Source organism: Mustelus asterias, chromosome 1 (genome assembly GCF_964213995.1).
Source record: "Mustelus asterias chromosome 1, sMusAst1.hap1.1, whole genome shotgun sequence".
In the NCBI taxonomy this organism is placed as follows: Eukaryota; Metazoa; Chordata; class Chondrichthyes; order Carcharhiniformes; family Triakidae; genus Mustelus; species Mustelus asterias.
This window is the reverse complement of record NC_135801.1, coordinates 136,398,797-136,424,328: the sequence shown is the minus strand read 5'-3', so window position 1 is coordinate 136,424,328 and position 25,532 is coordinate 136,398,797. Positions and strand designations below refer to the sequence as shown.

Sequence of the window (25,532 nt, the reverse complement as noted above, 5' to 3'; positions counted from 1 at the left end):
TGGATGCATGCCACTGCAGCAACACTGAAGAAACGCGACACCATCCAGGACAAGGCAGCCTGTTTGGCACCCCATCCAGAAACATTCACACCATGTACCACCAGTGCACAGAAGCAGCAGTGTGGACCGCCTACAAAATGCACAGCAGGAACTCACCAAGGTTCCTTAGGCAGCACCTTTCAAATTCATGGACGTCACGATCTAGAAGAACAAGGTCAGCAAACACATGGGAACACCACCACATGGAGGTTCCCCTCCAAGTCATTCATCATCTTGACTTGGGAATAGATCACCTTTCTTTCGCGGTTACTGGGTCAAAATCATGGAACTCCCTCCCCATCAGCACTGTGGATGTAACTCCACCTTGGGGGTGCAGCGGTTTAAGTAGGCAGCTCACCACCACCTTCTCAAGGGCAATCTGGAATGGGGAATAAATACTTGCCTAGCCAGCAACACCCATATGCCATAAATGAATAATAAATTTAAAAACAATGATTGTTGGAAAAGCTGACCTTCTCCATGAAAATAGTGGAAGAGTAGGACATGTTTATCCCTGCAACAGAGCCGACGAGGTCAGAGGTGCTGGGTGCAAGCTTTTGACCTGAACCAACCTGCACTCTTAAAAGGCACTCCCAAAAATCAGAAAGCCTCGGATTGGAGGCAGGAAATACTGAATCCGGTCTCTACCTTCATTTTTAATGGGTTCCTGAGTCCTCACGGCTCAGCGAAAATCCAACCTATTGTCTCCAGGTCAACATCTCAACAACCAGGTTTCAATCTCCTAGAGCATGTGGACAACCCCTAATGGAGTAGAGACTGGACATAGCTGATATGGCCACCTGATGTATAGGTGGCATCTCAAAACCTCACCTGCTGGGACTCCAGAAACTCTGTCCAAACTATGGAGCACCTCTTGCCCCAGCTCAAGATTTGAGGGTGAAATCCATGGTTACACTTGCTGTCCAGAAGGATATTGAGCTGGCTAGGGCATTTGACATTAAAACTGTGATGACAGCTTCTGCTCCTAAAGTCATACAAAAGAAAGGAGAGAACTGCAAAATGGTTTCTACATCATGAAAACAGAAATTTGAGCATTTGACTCTGGAATCAGATCCCTGCAACATTCTGCTTGGTCTTCAGACCTCAAGGTATATAACTCCAGTGTACTATCAAATCAATGTTACAAAGTGCCCAAGGCTCCACTGAACCTCTTGGAGGCTTTATAAACTTGTGTAGAGTTCTTGTATTCTTAGGTATAATATTCTTAGTTTCCGGTCAATATTCAAAGTGGTTAAAATGGTACGATCGACCAATAAAATGACACAGCTTCAAACTTTTCTGTCGTTATCCTGTGTAATTTTAGACAAAGTAAATTTGTTTCCATTTTATTTCTGGGAGGTTTCTGTGAAGATTTGATTATTCTGAGGTATCATTAGCATCTGCAACCAGTATATGGATATACATATTATAAATAGCTGATTGCATTTGAGGCTGAGTCATCATATTGCATGGAAAACCTCTGCAATGAGTTGTTTATTTCCTATTGCTTCAATACATATCGAATACACAAAGTACTGTCCATTGTTTGTGACTGTGGGGTCACCGAACCTTGCTATTCTGTCCGAATTCCTTTTTGTGATGGCTGCCTCATCCTGCTCCTCTGTTTGGTAGTTGAGAACTGGTACAAGGCTACACCAATAATTTCCTGAAACACCTGTGCCGGGTTTGCAATTCCCTGGACGGCTTGATGGGAAAGATTTTCACAAAAAGAAAATGCACACCAACAACTTATATTTACATCTTCTCCATGACATAGCAAAATTGCCCAAAGTGGAGAGTTAGAGCTAAGGATGGGATTAAGAATGGTGAGTAAAAGAACTATTGCTGTAGGTTTCAAGGAGGAATAAAAGGGAGAGAGCAGTGTAACGAAGCAATGGGATTTACTGTGCATCAGCGTAAGTGTGCTGAGCCAGTGGAATTTGTATGGGATAGGCTGCAGGTGATGGAGGACCCATGAAGATTGTGTGTATGTCTTGTGGAGCACTGGAGGGTGTTAAGAAAGGATGGTCTGAGAGTTTCAGGGGCAGTAGAAATCAGGGAGCACAGAAATGGGCAGTGTTCCAGAGATAGACGTTGGCAATGGATTGAATGCAGAGGTAATGACAGGGCAAGTAAGAATGCAAACAATGTGAGAGAACAGTTCCACACGGTTGGACCACAGAGGAGAGATTGTGCATAAAGATGGTGTTAACAGTGTGAATGGCCCTGGTGAGGATAAGGACGCATTTAAAAGCTATGAACTTCTTTGGCATTTTCTGTGCTCTTGAGTTCCAATGTCTGTACCTGAGGGGCTCAAAGTGGGGACACTGAGAGTGAGCTCTCATGCCAATGAGAACTGTCACTCAAAAGTTATTGAAATCTGCTAGGGGATTTCTGACCTTGTTTAAAACAGTCTGGTGGTTATATTTTCAGAATTTCACTATGACATTTGACTTCCGACTTCAACTGTCGAAGAAAAAATTGGAGCAAACTGTTTAGTGCTGCCCAAGTGGAGACAGTGGTATCATCATTAGACCAGTAATCCAGAGACCCAGGTTCGATTCCCACCATGGTAAATGGTGAAATTTGAATTCAATACAAATCTGGAGTTAAGTCCAATGATGACCATAAAACCAAATTTGATTGTCAGGTTCACTAATGCCCTTCAGGGAAGGAAACCTGCCATCCTTCCTGGTCTGGCCTACATGTGATTCCAGATTCACAGCAATGTGGTTGACTCTTAAAATGCACTCTGAAGTGGCCGAACAAGTCACTCAGTTCAAAGGGCAATGGGGGATGGGCAGCAAATCCCCTGAATGAAACAAATGTGGCTTTTCTCCACTTTCAAGAAGAGTGGAATAATATGGAGGAGTGAGCAATATGACAGAAGGATGGGATATTGCCTTCACTATTCCAGTAAGAAGTCTCACAACACCAGGTTAAAGTCCAACAGGTTTATTTGGTAGCAAAAGCCACCAGCTTTCGGAACGCTGCTCCTTCGTCAGGTAAGTGGGAGTTCTGTTCACAAACAGGGCATATAAAGACACAAACTCAATTTACAAAATAATGGTTGGAATGCGAGTCCTGACAAGTAATCAAGTCTTAAAGGGACAGAAATTGTGAGTGGAGAGAGGGTTAAGCACAGGTTAAAGAGATGTGTATTGTCTCCAGCCGGGACAGTTAGTGAGATTTTGCAAGCCCAGGCAAGTCATGGGGTTTACAGATAGTGTGACATGAACCCAAGATCCCACTTGAGGCCGTCCTCATGTGTGCGGAACTTGGCTATTAGTCTCTGCGCAGCGACTCTGCGCTGTCGTGTGTCGTGAAGGCTGCCTTGGAGAACGCTTACCCGAATATCAGAGGCTGAATGTCCGTGACCGCTGAAGTGCTCCCCAACAGGAAGAGAACACTCTAGCCTGGTGATTGTTGAGCAGTGTTCATTCATCCATTGTCGTAGCGTCTGCATGGTCACCATGTACCATGCCTCGGGACATCCTTTCCTGAAGCGTATCAGGTAGACAACATTGGCCGAATTGCAAGAGTATGTACCGTGTACCTGGTAGATGGTGTTCTCACGTGAGATGATGGCATCCGCATTGATGATCCGGCACGTCTTGCAGAGGTTGCTGTGGCAGGGTTGTATGATGTCGTGGGCACTGTTCTCCTGAAGGCTGGGTAGTTTGCTGTGGACAATGGTCTGTCTGAGGTTATGCGGTTTTTTGAAGGCAAAAAGTGGGAGTGTGGGGATGGCCTTGGCGAGATGTTCATCTTCATCAATGACATGTTGAAGCCTCCGGAGAAGATGTCGTAGCTTCTCCGCTCCGGGGAAGTACTGGATGACGAAGGGTACTCTGTCGCCGTGTCCCATGTTTGTCTTTGGAGGAGATCGGTGCGGTTTTTCGCTGTGGCGCGCCGGAACTGTCAATCGATGAGTCGTGCGCCATATCCTGTTCTGATGAGGCCATCTTTCAGCGTCTGGAAGTGTCTGTTGCGATCCTCCTCATCTGAGCAGATCCTGTGTATATGGAGGGCTTGTCCGTAGGGGATGGCTTCTTTAACATGTTTAGGGTGGAAGCTGGAGAAGTGGAGCATCGTGAGGTTATCTGTGGGTTGCGGTACAGTGAAGTGCTGAGGTGACCGTCCTTGATGGAGATGCGTGTGTCCAAGAATGCAACCGATTCCGGAGAGTAGTCCATGGTGAGTCTGATGGTGGGATGGAACTTGTTGATGTCATCATATAGTTGTTTCAGTGATTGTTCACCATGAGTCCAAAGGGAGAAAATGTCATTGATGTATCTAGTGTATAGCATCAGTTGAAGGTCCTGTGCGGTGAAGAGGTCTTGTTCGAACCTGTGCATGAAGATGTTGGCATATTGAGGTGCGAATTTGGTCCCCATGACTGTTCCATGTGTCTGGATGAAGAACTGGTTGTTGAAGGTGAAGACATTGTGGTCCAGGATGAAGCAGATGAGTTGTAAAATTGCATCTGGAGACTGGCAGTTGTCGGCGTTGAGTACTGAGGCAGTTGCAGCAATGCCATCGTAGTGGGGGATGCTGGTGTAGAGTGCCGAGACATCCATTGTGACAAGGAGTGCTCCTGGTTCAACTGCTCCATGTATGCTGAGTTTCTGTAGGAAGTCCGTAGTGTCGCGACAAAAGCTGGAGGTTCTTTGTACAATGGGTTTAGGATGCCCTCGACGTAGCCGGAGAGGTTCTCGCACAGGGTCCCATTGCCCGATACGATGGGACAGCCGGGTGTGTTTGCCTTGTGCATCTTCGGGAGGCAGTAGAGATCTCCAACGCGGGGAGTACGTGGGATGAGAGCACGGAGGGTGCTCTGAAGGTCCGGATCAAAGGTCTTGATCAGTCTGTTGTGTTGACGGGTGTGTTCTTTGGTCGGATCTGCAGGTAACTGTCTGTAGTGTTCCTCGTTGTTGAGTTGTCGGTACACTTCTTTGCAGTAATCCGTTCTGTTCAGTATGACGATGGCCCCTCCTTTGTCTGCTAGTTTGATGACAATGTTGTGGTTGGTCTTGAGAGCGCAGATGGCGTTGCATTGTGCTTGCGTGATGTTCGGGGTGATGTTATGACATTTTCTTCCTTTGGACTCATGGTGATCAATCACTCACGTGAGAACACCATCATCTCACGTGGGAACACCATCCACCAGGTACACGGTACATACTCTTGCAATTCGGCCAATGTTGTCTACCTGATACGCTGCAGGAAAGGATGTCCCGAGGCATGGTACATTGGGGAGACCATGCAGACACTACGACAATGGATGAATGAACACTGCTCGACAATCACCAGGCAAGAGTGTTCTCTTTCTGTTGGAGAACACTTCAGCGGTCACGGGCATTTAGCCTCTGATCTTCGGGTAAGCGTTCTCCAAGGCGGCCTTCACGACACACGACAACGCAGAGTCGCTGAGCAGAGTCTGATAGCCAAGTTCCATACACATGAGGACGGCCTCAACCGGGATCTTGGGTTCATGTCACACTATCTGTAAACCCCATGACTTGCCTGGACTTGCAAAATCTCACTAACTGTCCCGGCTGGAGACAATACACATCTCTTTAACCTGTGCTTAACCCTCTCTCCACTCACATTGTCTGTACCTTTAAGACTTGATTACCTGTAAAGACTCGCATTCCAACCATTATTTTGTAAATTGAGTGTGTGTCTTTATATGCCCTGTTTGTGAACAGAACTCCCACTTACCTGACGAAGGAGCAGCACTCCAAAAGCTAGTGGCTTTTGCTACCAAATAAACCTGTTGGACTTTAACCTGGTGTTGTGAGACTTCTTACTGTGTTTACTCCAGTCCAACGCCAGCATCTCCACATCTTCACTATTCCATACAGTGCAGTGATTCATGCACAATTTGAAGAAGCTTTTGTTCATGATTTGCTTATGGAAACTGCCGTCTAGCTGTAAGGGTAATTTTTAACTCTACTGCCTGGGTAGTAATGTACCTGAACAAATTGCCTTTCTGTTACTGAATCCACTGATTTTAATTGGATGAAAATTGGAAATGTCCTATAGTGGATGGGAGTCTACTGTGACACATAACTAACCAGACAGTGAAGTTGAAATATACTATCCAAACCCCGGGGGGTGACAGGGAAAAGCTGAAGCTTTAATGCACAGTTCTTATATTCATGTCTGGATGCGAATGAACAAAGATCCATCTTGGCCCTTTGAATTTGGCTTGGAGCCAAGCACCATGAATCAGGCCCAGCCAGTTATGAATTGGTTCTGTAGCTCCCCAGAGCTGCTGGCTGAATGCATTCCCCATCTTGTCAGAATATCGGTTAAACCAAAATTAATGCCCAACAAGGATGTGTCAGCTCCTGAAGATACTTCTATTTTGATGACTGCAGGTTGACCAGATAGTTTCACTATAATGAGTGCCTCTGGGAAGCACTCTTCTGATCAATTGTAGGTATTGAGATCATTATTAGCATGTTGATGAATAGTGACATTGGTTTTGTATCACCATTTGATGCCATATATATGGTGCTGATATTTGATTTGATTTATTATTGTCACATGTATACAGTGAAAAGTATTGTTTCTTGCGCGTTTTACAGACAAAGCATACTGTTAATAGAGAAGGAAACAAGAGAGTGCAGAATGTAGTGTTACAGTCATAGCTAGGGTGTAGAGAAAGATCAACTTAGTGCAGGGTAGGTCCATTCAAAAGTCTGACAGCAGCAGGGAAGAAGCTGTTCTTGAGTCGATTGGTACGTGATCTCAGACTTTTGTATCTTTTTCCCGAAGGAAGAAGGCGGAAGAGAGAATGTCCGGGGTGCGTGGGGTCCTTAATTATGTTGGCTGCTTTGCCGAGGCAGTGGGAAGTGTAGACAGAGTCAATGGATGGGAGGCTGGTTTGCGCGATGGACTGGGCTACATTCACGACCTTTTGTAGTTTCTTGCAGTCTTTGGCAGAGCATAGAACATAGAACATTACAGCGCAGTACAGGCCCAGGAGCCATACCAAGCTGTGGTACAACCAGAAAGAATGCTTTCTATGGTGCATCTGTGAAAGTAGATGAGAATTGTAACGGACATGCCAAATTTCCTTAGTTTCTTCAGAAAGTAGAGGTGTTGGTGGGTTTTCTTAACTATATCATTGGCATGGAGGGACCAGGACAGGATGTTGTCCTGGTCCCTCCAAGATATTGCTCAGCGCCAGTAATAATGCAGGGCAGAACAGTGGCACAGTGGTTAGCACTGCTGCCTCACAGGGACATGGGTTTGATTCCTGGCTTGGGTCACTGTCAGTGTGGAGTCTGCACGTTCTTGCTGTGTCTGCGTGGGTTTCTTCTGCATGCTTTGGTTTTCTCCCAGTCCGAAAGACTTGCTGGTTAGGTGCATTGGCCATGCTAAATTCTCCCTCAGTGTGTCCAAACAGCTGCCGGAGTGTGCCGACTGGCGGACTTTCAGAGTAACTTCATTGCAGTGTTGATGTAAGCCTACTTGTGACACCAATAAAGATTCAAAGCTACCTTTGCAAGTTAAATGTTCCGCTTCAACACGCAAAGAACGTGACAAATGCACCAAAGCTGATTCATTGGTTCATTGCAGTGTTAATGCTATCATCACTAATGGACTTTGCTATCAAATAGATAAATTGTTTGACACAGCCGATGGTATTATTTCCAACTTGCAGGCAAGTTGCCAATGGGAACATATTGCATTTATCCTGAGCCGATTAATTCTCATTCCAAAACTCATTACTTCCTAGAGATTGGCAACTGAAGACTACAGACAGATATCAATGCAGTGCAAACTGTTACAGTTCTAAAATTATATCAAAATCTTTGTTGACATCGGCCATGTTTGATTTCTGCCAAAACCTGATGATACCTCTTCCCTGTTGCATTTTCAGTAGGATTTTCCAATTAATTTGACAGCATTTGGCTCTGTAGTTTTACGCTTTCGCCACGGGATGGCAAACAGGTTTGTCAACTTCAACTGGTGTGTGATCTCAGACTTTTGTATCTGTTTCCCAATGGGAGAAGGTGGAAGAGAGTATGCCCGGGGTACGTGGGGTCCTTGATTATGCTGGCTGCTTTTCCAAAGCAACAGGAAGTGTAGAAGGAGTCAATGGATGAGAGACTGGTTTGCGTGTTGGACTGGATTACGTTCACAATACTTTGTAGTTTCTTGCAGTCTTGGTCAGAGCAGGAGCCATACCAAGCTGTAGAAAGGATGCTTTCTGTGGTGCATCTGTAAAAATTGGTGAGAGTCATAGCGGACATGCTGAATTTCCTTAGCCTCCTGAGAAAGTAGAGATGTTGGTGGGCTTTCTTAATTATGAAGGGATTGTTGGTGATCTGGACACCTAGAAACTTGAAGCTCTTGACAGGGAGGTGCCCACAGATTGGTTCCACTGCTCAGTGTTGTCCCCCACCATTGCCACCTGTTATCAGTGGCCCCATACAATGGGTTAAGAAAGTGGCCTACCACTGTTTTCTCAGGGCACTCAGGCTAGTCAATCAATGCTGCCTTGCCCGAGACACTGACAGTGCAATTAAGTCAATATCCCTGCTAATTCTACTTTGTATAGCATTCCTTTTCTTATAAAACTGTCAAACCACTGTGAGCAATGCCATGAGAGAGCGACTCATCCATATTAAAAGTGTCCATGATGCGACTTTCATCAAGTGACCCAGCCCTTATTACCATCATAATTCTGTCCATTATTGTGCTGAAGAATTCAAGGGTTATATGATCCTTGACAACAATTAACTGATTGCAAAGCTCCACGGTTAATTAAGTTTTATCCTCAATGAATTTAACTGTGTTGATCTACCATTAAAAACCTTTACAGATCCTTTGCCACCATATCAAACATAAGATTAGGAGGCAGGAAACAGGAAGAGGACACTGACAAGTTCTTTGAGGTAGAAGAAAAAATGCCTGCGATGTGAAATATATTAACTGGTATCTAATAAAGATTATTTCTCTGAACAACAGTAAAATCGCAATTTAGGGTGAGCCAACTATATAGAGATCATTCAGTCGAGAACTATAGAATGGAGAATTGGAGTGCTGGCTAAAGAGCTAGCACAGAGGTGATGGATTAAATGGTCTCTCTTTTGTGCTATGATTTCCATGATTCTGCAAGTCAGGAAAAATTAATACGTGCTGAAAGATGAAGTTAGCCTGCCTTAATAGTTCTGCATTTTACATGGAGCTGCCGAGTGACATTGTCAGACCACATGTGTATCATTCCTAAATAATTTAATCAACAGATTGAAATCATCTACCTAGAATGAAGGCTGTTGCAAGTTTAGAGTGAACTTTAATAATCTGGAATAAGACATCTTTCTCCAAACATGAATCACCCCCATCTTGAAAAATGTATTTGTGGAACAGTCTTGGCAGGAACTAACAGCAGTGAATCAAGGAAGGAGGCGAGGATTAGAATTTGTGATTGTGTGAAGAGGCAAAAAGAAATTGAGAAATATCATTTACCAGTAGTGGTTGTTGCTGCACAGTAGATTAAAACAGGTTTAGCTGGGCGATGCAACATCTCTGGCTGAATAACCGACTAAAAGTATTGTGTGACATTTCTTGGGTAAAGCACCGCTGGGGCAACAAGGATTTTGAATAGACTAAAAATAGATAGAAAGGAGGTGCTAAATAAGTTTGCATCAAAATTAACAAGTCACCTTGTCCAGATGGGATGGGTTCACTAATGTCCTTGAGGAAAGGAAATCTGCCACCCTTACCTGGTCTGGCCTACATGTGACTCCAGTTCCACAGCAATGTAGTTGCTCTCAACTGCCCTCAGGCAACGAGGGATGGACAATAAATGCTGGCCAGCCAGTGACGCCCATGACCCACAAATGAATAAAAGAAAACACTGTTGCTGAGGGAAATTAGGATGGAAATAACAGAAGTTCCAACAACAATCATTCAATCATCCTTGGACATGGCCTCAGAGGACTGGAGCATTGCAAATGTTAAAAAAGAGGGAGACAGAAACTTGTTAACTCCTGGACAATCAAACTAACATCAGTGATGGGAAAACTACTTGAGATCACTGTCAAAGAGAAAATTAGTTCTCCCTTGGAGAAGCATAGGTTATTAAGAATGGATGCATGGATTTGTTAAAGATTAATCATATCTGGCTATCTTGATAGAGCTCTTTGCTGAAGTAACAGAGAGGGTCAATAAATATAGTGCAGTAGATGTTATATATATGGAGTCTCAGAAAGCATTTGATACAATACCATGTAACAGGCTTATATTCAAAATAGAAACATTAAAGTGGCATTAAAGCAGAACTTTGGTGTGGGACTAAACTGGACAGTGCTTCCAAAGAGCTGGCAGAAGCATGACACACAATGTTGGGAAATTCTATTGCCGGGACTTTATGGGATTTTTAAGATCGAGACTCCCCAGCCAGATAAACAACGTTTATCCTGTCAGGCCTCTTGAAATTATGATATGTTTAATGAGATCACACTTCATTTTTCTAAACTCTATAGAATATAGGCCCAGCCTACTCGATTACTGTTCAGTGGGCAATCCTCTTGTCTCTGGGATCAGTCTAGTGAAACTTTGTTGCACTCTGCATGGCACATACGGTGTGGAGACCAAAACTCTACGCAGTATACCAAGTCAGGTCATACCAAAGCCCTGGACAATTGCACACTTACACTCCAATCCCATAATCAAGGTATAAGGTTCTATATGAAACTAACTTAGTTCAGAGTCATTTTGTGTAGCACCTTATTTTATCACTGAAAAACCAATTTCTTCACAGTGAATTATTTTTGGGCACAATGACTGTCATGTTGGAAATTATTTTAATCAGAACCGGATCCCAGAAAGAATGACCAGTGGATTTGTTTTGGTAAACATTTATTTAGTAAGCAATGTTGACAGATCACAAAGGGAATCAATCTTCTTTTCTTCAACTTAGATCTTTTACTAATTCAGCTAAACAGCCTGATAGGGGCTTGCTTTTACTGCGGCATGGTGGCACAGTGAGACAGCATGGTGGCACACTGAGGCGGCACAGTGGCACACTGGTTAGCACTGCTGATTCACAGCTTCAGGGACCTGGGGATCAATTCCCGGCTTGGGTCACTGTCTGTGTGAAGTTTGCACATTCTCCCTGTGTCTGAGTGGGTTTCCTCCGGATGCTCCGGTTTCCTCCCACAGTCCAAAGATGTGCGGGTTAGGTTGATTGGCCATGCTAAATTGCCCCATGGTGACCCAGGATACATAGGTTAGATGAATTAGCAGGGTAAATATGTAGGGTTACGGGGATAAAGCCTGGATGGGATTGTTGTTGGTACAGACTCAATGGGCCAAATGGCCTCCTTCTGCACTGTAGTGTTTCTATGATTCTATGCTCATTTAAGGGATGGTGCAGCACTGTATTGGATTGTCAGCCTAGATTACATGGTCAAGTCACAAAGTGGAGATTCACAGCTTTCTAATGTGGGTGTTACGAGCCAAGTCATTTTCCCAACCACTGGTAACCACATCTACTGACCTCTTTGTTAATAATACAAAATTTCTTAGCTCTGATTAATTTCTGGAGGCATTCATTTAAACTATTCTTTTTCAGGGAGTATGGAGCAATTGATGATGTGGACATCGACTTGCACATTGACGTCAGCTTCCTCGATGTGAGTAAACAAACATGCTGTTCATTATATTACAGCATGATTCAATAATTTATGTGCAAATAAATTGAATAACGCTTCTGATTTTATATTGAAGGGCACTTTATTCACGGCTCATTAAATTCCGTTCTTAAGTTCAGAAATTAAAATTGTCTGCACTGCTGTGATAATGTTCAGGATAATAATGCTGTCTTATGAGTCGATTGCACACATGGTTAACTCATCCTAGACACCAATTGATGGGTTGCACAGTGCTAATGTGAGAAGCAGTGACATGGATGGGTGAATGGTGAGTTTATCCTTGTGGGCCCAAAAGGACAATCAAATTTCTAGTTGTGGTCTCTGAGAATTGATGAGAGGCAGTTTCTTCCCCTTCGGAAGAGGAAAGGAGAAACATTGGAAATCTATTCCAATGAATATTGATAGTGATATTTTATCTCGTGTGATAGGCAGACGTATGAATAATTTTCCAGCCTATAATCTCAAACAGGGAATGATGTATGCATACACGTAAATAAGCACCCTTTGAAAGTCGGGAAAAATAATATGACATGAGATATATCACATGGTGAGGCTGCACCATCATTCATAGAGGTGGAGGAACGGTAATCTGAAATGGATCCATGTATAGCCAATCTTCACTGATGATCTTGGCTAATGATGGAAACTACCCACATTGTTTGGACCCCCCAGTCAGCAATATGGAGAATGAAATCTTTATTCTGATTATTCCAGTCAACTACGTAAAATTAAATCCTTTAATGATATGCAACCTCAAATATAGATTAAGAATTCTTTGTCTCTTTTTTTTTCTAATTTTACTTCCAACCCTACCAAAAGGCCCTGATTTATGTCTCAGACTTAGCAACAGGTCATTTGAACAATGTACTGGGGCTGCCTTTCAGGAACTCACCTGATTGCTCTTTCTTCAGGCCTGAGTCCTGAAAGTTAGGGTCAGTAATGTGTGAGCTCAGTGCTGCTATTGCCAGGATTCCACATGTGTAAAGTTCCTCAAGGAAGTCACTGAGCAGAATGGGCACCTTAGCCTATTTGTTGTCTTCCTGAGCTCAAGAGCACTATTTATAACAATTGTCTAAGCACTGAATCCAATCCCAGGAATATCATTCATAGGGTGATCAGAATGAATTGTAGAAGATGGAAGAGAGGCATTTCTCTGATAATTGAAACATGGACCAATGGACTCAAAGACTGGAAGTTCATCAATTACAGTATTGGGAGAGATTTCCTTCAGTGTGAAACCGTTTTTTCTTATTCTTTCATGGGATGTGACTGTTACTGGCAAGGCCAGCATTTATTTCCCATCCCTAGTTGGCCTTGAGAAGGTGGAGGTGAGCCACACTTTTGAACTGCTGCCATCCATGGGTACACCCCAGTGCTGTTAGGAAGAGAGTTGCAGATTTTTGTCTCAGCAATAGTTTTTTTTAAATATACTTTTCCAATTCAATCAAATCAAGTCCAATTCAGAGTCTCAACAAGTTGAGACATTTCCGATCCAAGCTGACAAGATAGGCTATGCGACCCTTTACCCTGTCTTGGGCCTGATCTACATGAGCCAAGCTGATTGGAGTAGGCGGACATCTCCGCCTCCAAGGCTTGATCTCATTTGCATCTTAGCCAAAAGGCCGAGATGCTGCTTTTAAAAATTGCTTCATATGAAAATGAAGCTTAAATGCAACCCAATGGCCACGACCAAGTGCAGCATTGGCAGACTACACTTTTCCAATTCAATCAAATCAAGTCCAATTCAGAGTCTCAACAAGTTGAGACATTTCCGATCCAGGCTGACAAGACAGAGCATGCAATCCTCTACCCTGTCTTGGGCCTGATCTACATGAGTCAAGCTGATTAGTATTAAAAAAAAATCAGCAGACCACACTTGATCTTAGCCAAAAGGCCGTATCAGCAACAATTAAGGAAGTTCCAAGTCAGGATGATGTATGGCTTGGAGGGGAATTTGCAGGTAGTGGTGTTCCCATGTATCTGCTGCCATGTCCTTCTGGATGGTATTGGTTACATGTTTGGATAGTGTTGCCGAAAGAGACTTGGCGATTTGCTGCAATGCATTGTGGTGTACAGTACACAATGCTGTCACTGGGTGTGGGTGGTGGAGAGAATGAATGTGTAAAGTGGTGGATGGGTGCCAATTGAACACACTGCTTTGTCCTGAACAGTGTCAACCTTCCTAAAGTATTGTTGGAACCACACTTATCCAGGCAAATAATCATCAGTGAACAACCCCACTTTGAAATGTACTCTTTACAGCTGCATTTATGATTTAACTAGACACAGCATCCAGTGTTTTCAATCACTGTGTGCAACTTGGGTACTATTTTTAAATGTGGTGATGAAATTTTTCACATAAGTAATAATAATAGACAAACTGAGTTAAGTAGAAAATGGAAAATTCTCATTTTATACTTGCGAGAAATCACCTCCCCTGCAATTTAACCACTTTGCTTTAAGTGTCCACAGATCAGAAACAAAGTTATTAACCAGTTGTTAGACTTGCTTTATAAATACTGGGCGGGACTTTGCAGCCTCACGAATCCCGAAACCGTAAAATCCCACCCGAAGTCAACAGACCTTTCCATTGTCCGCCCCTCACCCTCTTCGATTCCTGTGGCGGGTGGGACAGTAAAATTGTTTAAAGAGAAAAGTGTCCGTTTTATTTTGCAAAGTGTGAATATTCACACTTTATTTGTTTATGAAATTGTATAGTTTGCGCACCAATAATTAGTTCATCACATTGTTTCCCCTTTAAATATTTTAATGTGGTTATGTTATGAGCATGCCCAACGCATGAGGATGCCATTAAACTTGTAATCTGGCCACCTTTTTGTCTCGTTTTTGCAAGTTCCTCTAAATATATAACTGATTTTCTTGGTGAAGATGGAATTAGAGTACAAAAATATTAGCATCAAGTGGCAGTGGAAGCCATGATGAACAAAGTAATTTAGTTCCCAGTGAGTAAGCAGCTAGGATGGCAAAGACTCTGGCTAGATTATGCCAAGCCTGAACCTCAAACTACTTAAGGAAATAGGATGCCGCATGGTCCTATTGCCCATCAATTTCAGCAACTGACTACACAGACTTTGATGAACATGACCCATCACCTCACCCACACTTGGGACAGGTGCAATATTCTGAACCCAAACTTTTCACTAAAATTATCAACAAGATGAATCTTGCCAACAAGATCCCAGTCTGCTTTTTTTCTGAGTTTCTTCCTATCTTGAGCCTCCACCAGTTCCTTGCAATGGATTGTGACGATGGATGGTAACAATTTAAAAGGAGTCAAGCATGATTGAGCTGTTAGGATGACAACTTAAAGGGTATCAGGTTCAGCACACAAGATACGCAAGTATATTTGTTATAACATATTAGAAAGTGAATGAAGTGTGTGTTTACTGTGATCATTCATTATACATTTCAGATAGATCTCGTTACTTTTATATTTCTGAATAAATTGTTCTGTTTCTGCTTGCCTGGCTATTTGACAGGAGGAGATTGCTATTGCTTGGGACGTAATTCGCACAGAACCTGTGATAGTGCGGCTGCATTGTTCTCTCACACAGTATTTAAATGGCCCAGGTTAGTACTGCTCTGTACCTTTAGGTTCATATGAGTGTTTGCTCACAGCAATGTTATCAATATCAAACAAGTTTAACACATATAGTTGCTAAAACTCAGCTTTGCCATCTAATCATTCATTTTGATGGTGATGAAAAATATAGCTATCGTAGAGGGGAGATTATTTTCTGACTTTATCTTCCCAGTACCTCCAAGAACACAAATTGAACATTTAGACAGACACTGTCTAAAATTGTGGGTCATTCAAGATCACTTCCGATGCACACTCACGGTGGGAAATGCTCCTCATTGATAGCCTAAAGCCAGAAGATTATCCTAAAAGGATTCACTTTCACTTCCCTCAGTACTTCAGAGGGTGACCACTTTTTCTGGCGTGGTTTGATGCCTAACAGATCTTGGGGATCAGCTATAATCACCTGATCTCAGGCAGCATAGTGACTGTGTTAATGGGAAGGGGACAAATTCTGTATCTCACCAGTCATTTCCTCCATTCATCCATCCGATATGAGGGGGTGACGAGTGGACAGAGAGGTTATGAGATAAGTTATACAAACCATCTAACATTCCTGTCAGGGTAAGGCCATCCTTCAATAAGAACAGAACGGTAGGACAATTTTGACTTTCATGCAGCAGTGGAAAGATGGCCAGGGTGAATCAAAGAGGGAGAGAAACTAGTCTTGGCCACCGTTTAAATGGCCAAGCTCTCCTATTATTGGCAGCAGTGATATGAACTCATGCAGAGCCATTTGCACAAAACTGGTTTCAGATCTTCAGTAGATTGGTGCCCTTTTTCTATGTAGTTCATCTCTAGTCAGGGATTGGATCAAATGCTGCAAAACAGAATCTCACAATTTCCTGACAATAGCTGTCTCCAGATGCCTACCCTAAATACATAATGAACCCACATCCCGGAAAATGGATCCAACTCAGGATTGGATGACCAAACAATGGGCAGAACATTCCCACCCCAACTAACTTCCAGTGACAAGAGCATTGAGAAGAAAATTCCGACAGCAACTACATGTATTTATCTACCTTAAAATATAGTTTAAACATTCCCTAGGAACTTCACAAACCATTATGAATCAAAATATTATTACAAACTCATAAGGATGTCTTCAGGCAAGTGACCAAAAGCTTGGTCAAAAAGGGAAGGTTTAAAGGAGGGCCTTGAAGGAGCAAAGCGAGGTTCAGGGAACACATTCCAGAACTTGACACATAGGCATCTGAAGACATGGCCACCAATGGTGGAGCAATTAGAATTAATGATGCTCATGAGGCCAGAATTAGAGGAGAATATGCAGGCACCGAGGGGCTAGAAGAGATTCTGGAGATATGGAGGAGCTAGGTCATGGTGGCCTTTAAAAACAAGGATTAGAATTTTCAAATCAACATGTTTCTTAACCAAGAGCCAATATAGGGCAGTGAACAAAGGGGTGATGTATGAATGGAATTTAGACCCAGTTAAGACCTGGGCAGCAGAGGTTTCGATGACCTCAAATTTATGGAGGGCAGAATGTGGGAGACCAGTCAGGAGTGTGTTTGAATAGTCGAGTCCAGAAGTAACAAAAGGCCTGAATTAGGCTTTCAATAGAAAGTGAGCTGAGGCAAGGGTGGGGTGAGGTAATATTATAGAAATAGGTGGTCTTGGTGATGTTGTGACTGAAAGATCATCTCAGGCTCATATATGGCATCAAGATTGTGAACTGTCTGGTTCAACCTTAGACAGTTTCCAAGGAGAGGGATATGGAGTCAGTAGCTAGAGAACAAAGTTTGCAGTGAGACTAAAGACAATGGTTTCAAGTGCCTCTCTATTTTTGTGCATGTGCTTGCAGTAAAGATCTGTGGGTGCAACTTCAATAAGCCACAGTCTCACAATAATAAAAATAGTATAAATAGTAAAAGTTTAAGATTAGATAGCTGGTTAGTTAGCCCTATCCAGTGTAATGGTTGGGATGTTGCAATTTGCTTCAACAAATCCTTGGTTAAAGGAAATAAAATTTGCCCATGCTTCCTCCTTTTGAGTATAATCCAAAGAACTGTGCACTTGTGTAGGCATGGGGCAGGATGTGGATGAGCTTTGCTGAAATTCTATTCCACTGTCAAATAGCTGACACAGTAGAGGTTGCTGACTCAAGTCAGTATATGTACATTATGATCAGAATTTTGGACCTACCATTCTGGCACTTGACTCCAGCTATCTCCTACCTCGGCCAATGATGGACTCAAAAACCTCAGCAGGCAATGGTGAGCATGGCAGCCAAATTGACTTTACAGTGCCATAATTAATTAAAACAAACAGGATGTACAGTGGAATTCTATTTGGTGTTCTACTAAATATTTGGAGCAGTTTACAAGCTAAGCTGCTGAAAGCCCAGCTAACATGTGAAATGCTGAGATGCCTTGTAATGCACTCTAGGCTGTTTGTCATTCAACATCACATATGAGATGACACCAATCTAGATTGTGAATGATTGGTTCCCTTGCTGAGCACTCATCCGTCCAAGCAACTGGGGAATCTATCACTTGTCATTCTGTACAAAATCTTTTTGTGGCTGATGTGCTGATGCATAGCTGATAGGAGACTGAAAGAAAAATGTTATTGCAAACAATGCATACTATTTAGATACTGCTGTCATGTTCTGATCTGGTAATAATATTCACATTGGCCATTTTACCTCATACCATATTATTTGGACAATTTGAGATTAGATTCAATTCTCCTCACGATTAGATTTTTCTTTGCTTTATATGCATATTTTAAAAAATTACTTCTCTTATTGCAAAACAAGGCAGTAACAAAGCAGGCCATGCATGTGCTGTCTCAGCAGCCAAAATGCAAATTCTAACAGGCCTTAGGTTGCAAGAATGCCTGAGGATAAATTACAGGAAAGAAAAGCCCTTGAAACTTCATGACCTCGGTCAGTCAACACTAATAAAGTTAGCATGCTAACGTGACTTATGGACCTTGTGCTACATACCATTTCCGAGCTTGATATACAGTGTATGACAGATGTAAATTGGCTCTGTCCCCTCATTTAACATTGTGCAAAACCGATGTACAAATATGCAAAGTGATGTTAGGAGCATGCAAAATGCCCTTGATGTCTGAATTGTCATATTCCACTTAAAGTGAGTGGAGAATAAAATCACCACCAATTCTAATAGCTGTTGCAAGTGGAAGAACAGGTTTGGTATGTGGTGACATATGGAGCACACAGTGAAAACAAATCCCTTATTGGTTCTTAAAAAACTTATAAAAAGATGTTTGTAATTGTCCTGAAAACATTGCAGGCTGTGGATTTCCCAAGGAACATTCATAATGTTGAGACTGTTCTGCCATTTAGAACATAGAACATAGAAAAAATACAGCACAAACAGGCCCTTCGGCCCACAAGTTGCGCCGGTCATGTCACTACCTACCTAGGCCTATATATAGGCTTACCTATAACTCTCCATCCTATTAAGTCCCATGTACTCATCCAGAAGTCTCTTAAAAGACCCTATCGAGTTTGCCTCTACCACCATTGACGGCAGCCGATTCCACTCACCCACCACCCTCTGAGTGAAAAACTTACCCCTGACATCTCCTTTGTACCTACTCCCCAGCACCTTAAACCTGTGTCCTCTCGTAGCAGCCATTTCAGCCCTGGGAAAAAGCCTCTGAGAATCCACCCGATCTATACCTCTCAACATCTTATACACTTCTCTCAGGTCACCTCTCATCCTTCGTCTCTCCAAGGAGAAAAGACCGAGCTCCCTCAACCTATCCTCATAAGGCATGCCACCCAATCCAGGCAACATCCTTGTAAATCTTCTCTGCACCCTTTCAATAATTTCTACATCCTTCCTGTAATGAGGCGACCAGAACTGAGCACAGTACTGTAAGTGGGGTCTGATGAGGGTCTTATAAAGTTGCATCATTATCTCCCGACTCCTAAACTCAATCCCTCGATTGATGAAGGCCAGCACACCATACGCCTTCTTAACCACCTCCTCTACCTGCGAGGCCGATTTAAGAGTCCTATGGACCCGGACCCCAAGGTCCTTCTGATCCTCTACACTGCTAAGAGTCTTACCCTTGATATTATACTCCTTCATCCCATTTGACCTGCCAAAATGAACCACTACACATTTATCCGGGTTGAATTTAATTAGGACATGGCTGATCTATAACTGAACCCCATCACAATTAGGCTGTTGATTGGCTGGAGGCTAGACTTCTGCCCCCATTGGAAGTTTGGCAGCTTTCTGGTCCCCACAGCGACACCAGGATCAGAGACTGCATCCAGCCCCCAAAAGCAGTCATTGATGAAGTTGTTTGTGAAGTTAAATGGAGTGGTGTCTCACCAGAGCCAGGCTGGCAGAACCGGGTGAGGGTGTTGCAGTTGGGAGCTGGGGGGAGAGGGGAATTGTGGGGGTGGGTGGTGTGGAATGGAAGTGGTGAGGGGAATTGTGGAGGAGACTGGAACTTGGGGAGGAGCCACTGATGGACACAGTAGGCCTTTAAAGGAGGCACTCCACCCCTTTGCCCTGCAATGAGGTTGGGCAATGGGAGCTGCCAGGGTGCACATTTTGCATTGGTCTATCCTGCCTTAGCTTAAATCCTAGCAGTGGCTGGAGGAGGCTCTTACCTGACCATTAATTAGTCACATAAGAGCCTCAATTAGCCAACAAGCAGATGGGCCTCCTAACGTCTCCCCAGCCATTGGTAAATTTATCACGGGGGAGGGAAAAGCAGATAAGCACCAGGAACGACGCCCATTGCATGATGTCCACTTTGACAGCTCCTTGCCTTCCAACTCCTACCTGAGATGGGGGGTTGTGTAATATGCAGCCCATACTAACGTGATAACACAAAGCAGGAGAAAAGCATTTACCTTCTAGCCCAACCGTCCACAGTATTAAACTAAAAGCAGATCCTGGAGATAGTGGAAATCAGAAAAGAAAATGAAGATGCTACAAATACTCAGCAGGTCAGTCAGTATCTGTGAAACGAGTGTAGAATTAACGTTACTGGTTGATTTTCTAATGAAAGACCATTGACAGAAGATTTTAACTTTACTCTGCCATTTTCAGGCATGAATCTGCTGAGTTTTTCCTGGATTTTTAAATTTTAATCCAAAATATCCCCTTGGTGCATTTCTAAAAATCTTGAATCCCAATTTTTTCCCATTTGTTATGAACATGTGTTGTTTCTTATTGAAAACCTGGGGAGTGTTGAGGAACAGAGGGACCTCGGAGTACAAGTACATAGTTCGTTGAAAGTGATGTCACAGGTAGACAGGGTGGTGAAGAAGGCATTTAGCACACTGGCCTTCATCAGTTATAAAAACACATTGATAAACTGGAAAGAGTACAAAGAAGATTTACAAGATTTTGCCAGGACTAGTGGGCATGAGTTATAGGGAGAGGTTGGCCATGCTCGGGCCTTATTCCTTGGTGTGGAGATGCCGGCGTTGGACTGGGGTAAACACAGTAAGAAGTTTAACAACACCAGGTTAAAGTCCAACAGGTTTATTTGGTAGCAAAAGCCACACAAGCTTTCGAGGCTCTGAGCCCCTTCTTCAGGTGAGTGGGAATTCTGTTCACAAACAGAACTTATAAGACACAGACTCAATTTACATGAATAATGGTTGGAATGCGAATACTTACAACTAATCCAGTCTTTAAGAAACAAAACAATGGGAGTGGGGAGAGCATCAAGACAGGCTAAAAAGATGTGTATTGTCTCCAGACAAGACAGCCAGTGAAACTCTGCAGGTCCACGCAACTGTGGGAGTTACAAATAGTGTGACATAAATTCTGATTCTAGGATCGCATGATAAAGACTCAGGAGGAAAAAAGCAGAAATATTTATGTGAAATAGTGTGACATAAACCCAATATCCCGGTTGAGGCCGTCCTTGTGTGTGCGGAACCTGGCTATCAGTTTCTGCTCCGCGACTCTGCGCTGTCGTGTGTCGCGAAGGCCGCCTTGGAGAACGCTTACCCGAATATCAGAGGCCGAATGCCCGTGACCGCTGAAGTGCTCCCCAACAGGAAGAGAACAGTCTTGCCTGGTGATTGTCGAGCGGTGTTCATTCATCCGTTGTCGCAGCGTCTGCATAGTTTCCCCAATGTACCATGCCTCGGGACATCCTTTCTTGCAGCGTATCAGGTAGACAATGTTGGCCGAGTTGCAAGAGTATGTACCGTGTACCTGGTGGATGGTGTTCTCACGTGAGATGATGGCATCTGTGTCGATGATCCGGCACGTCTTGCAGAGGTTGCTGTGGCAGGGTTGTGTGGTGTCTTGGTCACTGTTCTCCTGAAGGCTGGGTAGTTTGCTGCGGACAATGGTCTGTTTGAGGATCGCAACAGACACCTCCAGACGCTGAAAGATGCCCTCATAAGAACAGGATATGGCGCTAGACTCATTGATCAACAGTTCCAACGCGCCACAGCGAAAAACCGCACCGACCTCCTCAGAAGACAAACACGGGACACAGTGGACAGAGTACCCTTCGTTGTCCAGTACTTCCCCGGAGCGGAGAAGCTACGGCATCTCCTCCGGAGCCTTCAACATGTCATTGATGAAGACGAACATCTCGCCAAGGCCATCCCCACACCCCCACTTCTTGCCTTCAAACAACCGCACAACCTCAAACAGACCATTGTCCGCAGCAAACTACCCAGCCTTCAGGAGAACAGTGACCAAGACACCACACAACCCTGCCACAGCAACCTCTGCAAGACGTGCCGGATCATCGACACAGATGCCATCATCTCACGTGAGAACACCATCCACCAGGTACACGGTACATACTCTTGCAACTCGGCCAACATTGTCTACCTGATACGCTGCAAGAAAGGATGTCCCGAGGCATGGTACATTGGGGAAACTATGCAGACGCTGCGACAACGGATGAATGAACACCGCTCGACAATCACCAGGCAAGACTGTTCTCTTCCTGTTGGGGAGCACTTCAGCGGTCACGGGCATTCGGCCTCTGATATTCGGGTAAGCGTTCTCCAAGGCGGCCTTCGCGACACACGACAGCGCAGAGTCGCGGAGCAGAAACTGATAGCCAGGTTCCGCACACACAAGGACGGCCTCAACCGGGATATTGGGTTTATGTCACACTATTTCACATAAATATTTCTGCTTTTTTCCTCCTGAGTCTTTATCATGCGATCCTAGAATCAGAATTTATGTCACACTATTTGTAACTCCCACAGTTGCGTGGACCTGCAGAGTTTCACTGGCTGTCTTGTCTGGAGACAATACACATCTTTTTAGCCTGTCTTGATGCTCTCCCCACTCCCATTGTTTTGTTTCTTAAAGACTGGATTAGTTGTAAGTATTCGCATTCCAACCATTATTCATGTAAATTGAGTCTGTGTCTTATAAGTTCTGTTTGTGAACAGAATTCCCACTCACCTGAAGAAGGGGCTCAGAGCCTCGAAAGCTTGTGTGGCTTTTGCTACCAAATAAACCTGTTGGACTTTAACCTGGTGTTGTTAAACTTCTTACTGTGCTTATTCCTTGGAACAGAGGAGAATGAGGGGTGACATTATTGTGGTGTATAAGACCATGAGGGGCAGAATAAGGGTGGCACAGTGGTTAGCACTGCTGCCTCATAGCTCGAGGGACCTGGGTTCGATTCCTGGCTTGGGTCACTGTGTGGAGTTTGCACGGTCTCTCCGTATCTGAGTGGTTTTCCTCCGGGTGCTCCGGTTTCCTCCCACATTCTGAAAGACGTGCTGGTTAGGTGCATTGACCCGAACAGGTGCCGGAGTGTGGCAACTAGGGGAATTGCACAGTAACTTCATTGCAGTGTTAATGTAAGCCTTAGTTGGAACTAATGAAATAAACTTTAACTATAACTTTCGGATGGATGCACATAGTCTTTTTCCCAGGGAAGGGAAATTGAAAACTAGAGGACATAGGTTTAAAGTGAGAGGGGAAAAATTTTAAAGGGACCTGAGGGTCAACCTCTTCACACAGAGGATGATGCGTATATGGAATGAGCTTCCAGAAAAAGTGGTTGAGGCAGGTACAATAGCAAAATTTAAAAAGCATTTAGATAAATACATGGATGGGTAAGGATTAGAGGGATATGGGCCAAAAGTGGGCAATTGGGACAAGCTGGGAGGGCACCATGGTCAGCATGGACCGATTGGGCTGAAGGGCCTGTTTCTGTGCTGGATCACTCTGTGACTCTGTGACTCTAAACATTAGTGTTTCAATTTTCACTCTCCAAGCTGGAAATCTAATTTTCAAACTTACCATCATTTTTACTGAAAATGTTCCTCCTGCATTATGAGGATTCTTTCTTGGCCTTCTCGACAGGTGCAGCCCTCTAGAACTCCCCAAGTTCCTGCGCCCTCCTAGAATAGACCAAACAATACATTCACCAGATAGGTTCAGATAAAGAAGATGATAAATCCGATATAAGATTTTCTCTCCAGTATACCATCTCTTTCATCTTCCCATGCAACTGGTTATTTTTCAATTGAGCCCACTGTTCCTGGAAATCCACTCCTGCTATTGATCAGCCTTTGTGTGTTCACTGAACAGTTGTAGCTTCATGCATAGAGGCACATATTAAACGAAACTGCTATATTAATATGTCTACAAAATCGTCTTTGCCACGTGACCTGTTTAACTGCCAAAGTTTGTTAATCCAACTATGGCATGGCAAATGATTGAGAAATCCCTTTTTTCTTTCTGAAACCCTCATTTGCTACCTTGTATGAGGAGTCAAGTGGAACACTTCACTTCTGCTACCACAGTCCGCTCCCAAACGTACTCGCTGTACAAATGTTCAATGTTTAATGTTAACAACAATCTACAGCACAAATCTAGAATGGATCAAATCATCCTGTCATAAATGGTGATGGACAATACAGCAATGAACCTGAGGAGGAAGTTCCATAAATATCTCCGGCCTTAATAATGGGGGCGTGCAGCATATCAGTGCAAAAGATAAGACATTTGTAACCAAAAGTGCCAAGTGGATGATTGATCTTGACATCCTCCTGAGGCCCTCAGCATCACGGATGCCAGTCTTCAGCCAATTCAATTCACTCCATCTGATATTAAGCACCAACTGAAGGCACTGGACACTGCAAAGATTATGGGCCCTGACAATGCCTGGCAATATTATTAAAGTCTTGTGTTCCAGAATTAGCTGTGTCCCAAGTCAATCTGCTCCAGTACATTTATAACATTGGCATCCACTGACAATGTGGAAAATTGCCTTGCTTTGTCCTGTCCTGGCCAAATACTGCCCCATCATTTCGATCATCAGCAAAGTGATGGAAGGTGTAATCGGCCGTGCTATCAAGCAGAACTTTCACAGAAACAGTTTGCTCACTGATGCTCAGTTTGGGTTCCACAAGAACCATTCAGCTTCAGACCTTATTACAGTTTTGGTCCAAACATGGACAAAAGAGCAAAATTCCAGAGGCGATTTAAGAATGACTGCCCTTGACATCAAGCCAGCATTTGACTGAGACCAAGGAGCCCCAGCACAATTGAAGTCAAAGAGAATCAGAGGGAAAACTGTTCACTGGTTAGAGTCATACCTAGTACACACGAAGATGGTTGTGGATTCTTGGAGGCCAATCATCTCAGTTCCAGGTTAGGATTGTTTTCGCTGGAGTTCAGGCGAATGAGGGGGGATAGAGACTTATAAAATTTTAACAGGACTAGACAGGGTAGATGCAGAGAGGATGTTACCAATGGTAGAGAAGTCCAGAACCAGGGGTCACAATCTGAGGATTCAGGGTAGACCATTTAGGACGGAGGTGAGGAGATATTTCTTCACCCAAAGAGTGGTGAGCCTGTGGAATTCATTACTACAGGAAGTAGTTGATGCCAAAACATTGAATGTATTCAAGAGGTGGGTGGATATAGCATTTGGGGCGAATGGGATCAAAGGATATGGGGAAAAAGCAGGATTAGGCTACTGAGTTGGATGATCAGCCATGATCGTAATGAATGGCGGAGCAGGCTCGTAGGGCCAAATAGCCTTCTCTTGCTCCTATCTTCTATGTTTCTATGTATCACTGCAGAAGTTCCTCAGGGTAGTGCCCTAGGCCCAACCATTTTCAGCTGCTTTGTCCTCCACAATAAGGTCAGAAGTCGGGATTTTTGCTGATGACTGCACGATGTTCAGCACCATTTGTGACTCCATAGATACTGAAGCAGTCCATGCCCATATGCAGCAGAATGTGG

The 25,532-nt window shown here is 43.7% G+C and overlaps 1 protein-coding gene across 2 annotated transcripts in view; it reads left to right on the top strand.

The window, feature by feature from the left end:
- parp8 (poly (ADP-ribose) polymerase family, member 8) overlaps positions 1-25,532 on the top strand; it is a 427,354-nt gene that overhangs the window by 280,958 nt on the left and 120,864 nt on the right. For both annotated transcript variants that reach the window (XM_078219454.1, XM_078219455.1), the window contains exons 8-9: positions 11,639-11,699; positions 15,218-15,308. In XM_078219454.1, coding sequence (XP_078075580.1) covers positions 11,639-11,699; positions 15,218-15,308 — 152 coding nt within the window. The remainder of the gene's footprint in view (positions 1-11,638; positions 11,700-15,217; positions 15,309-25,532) is intronic.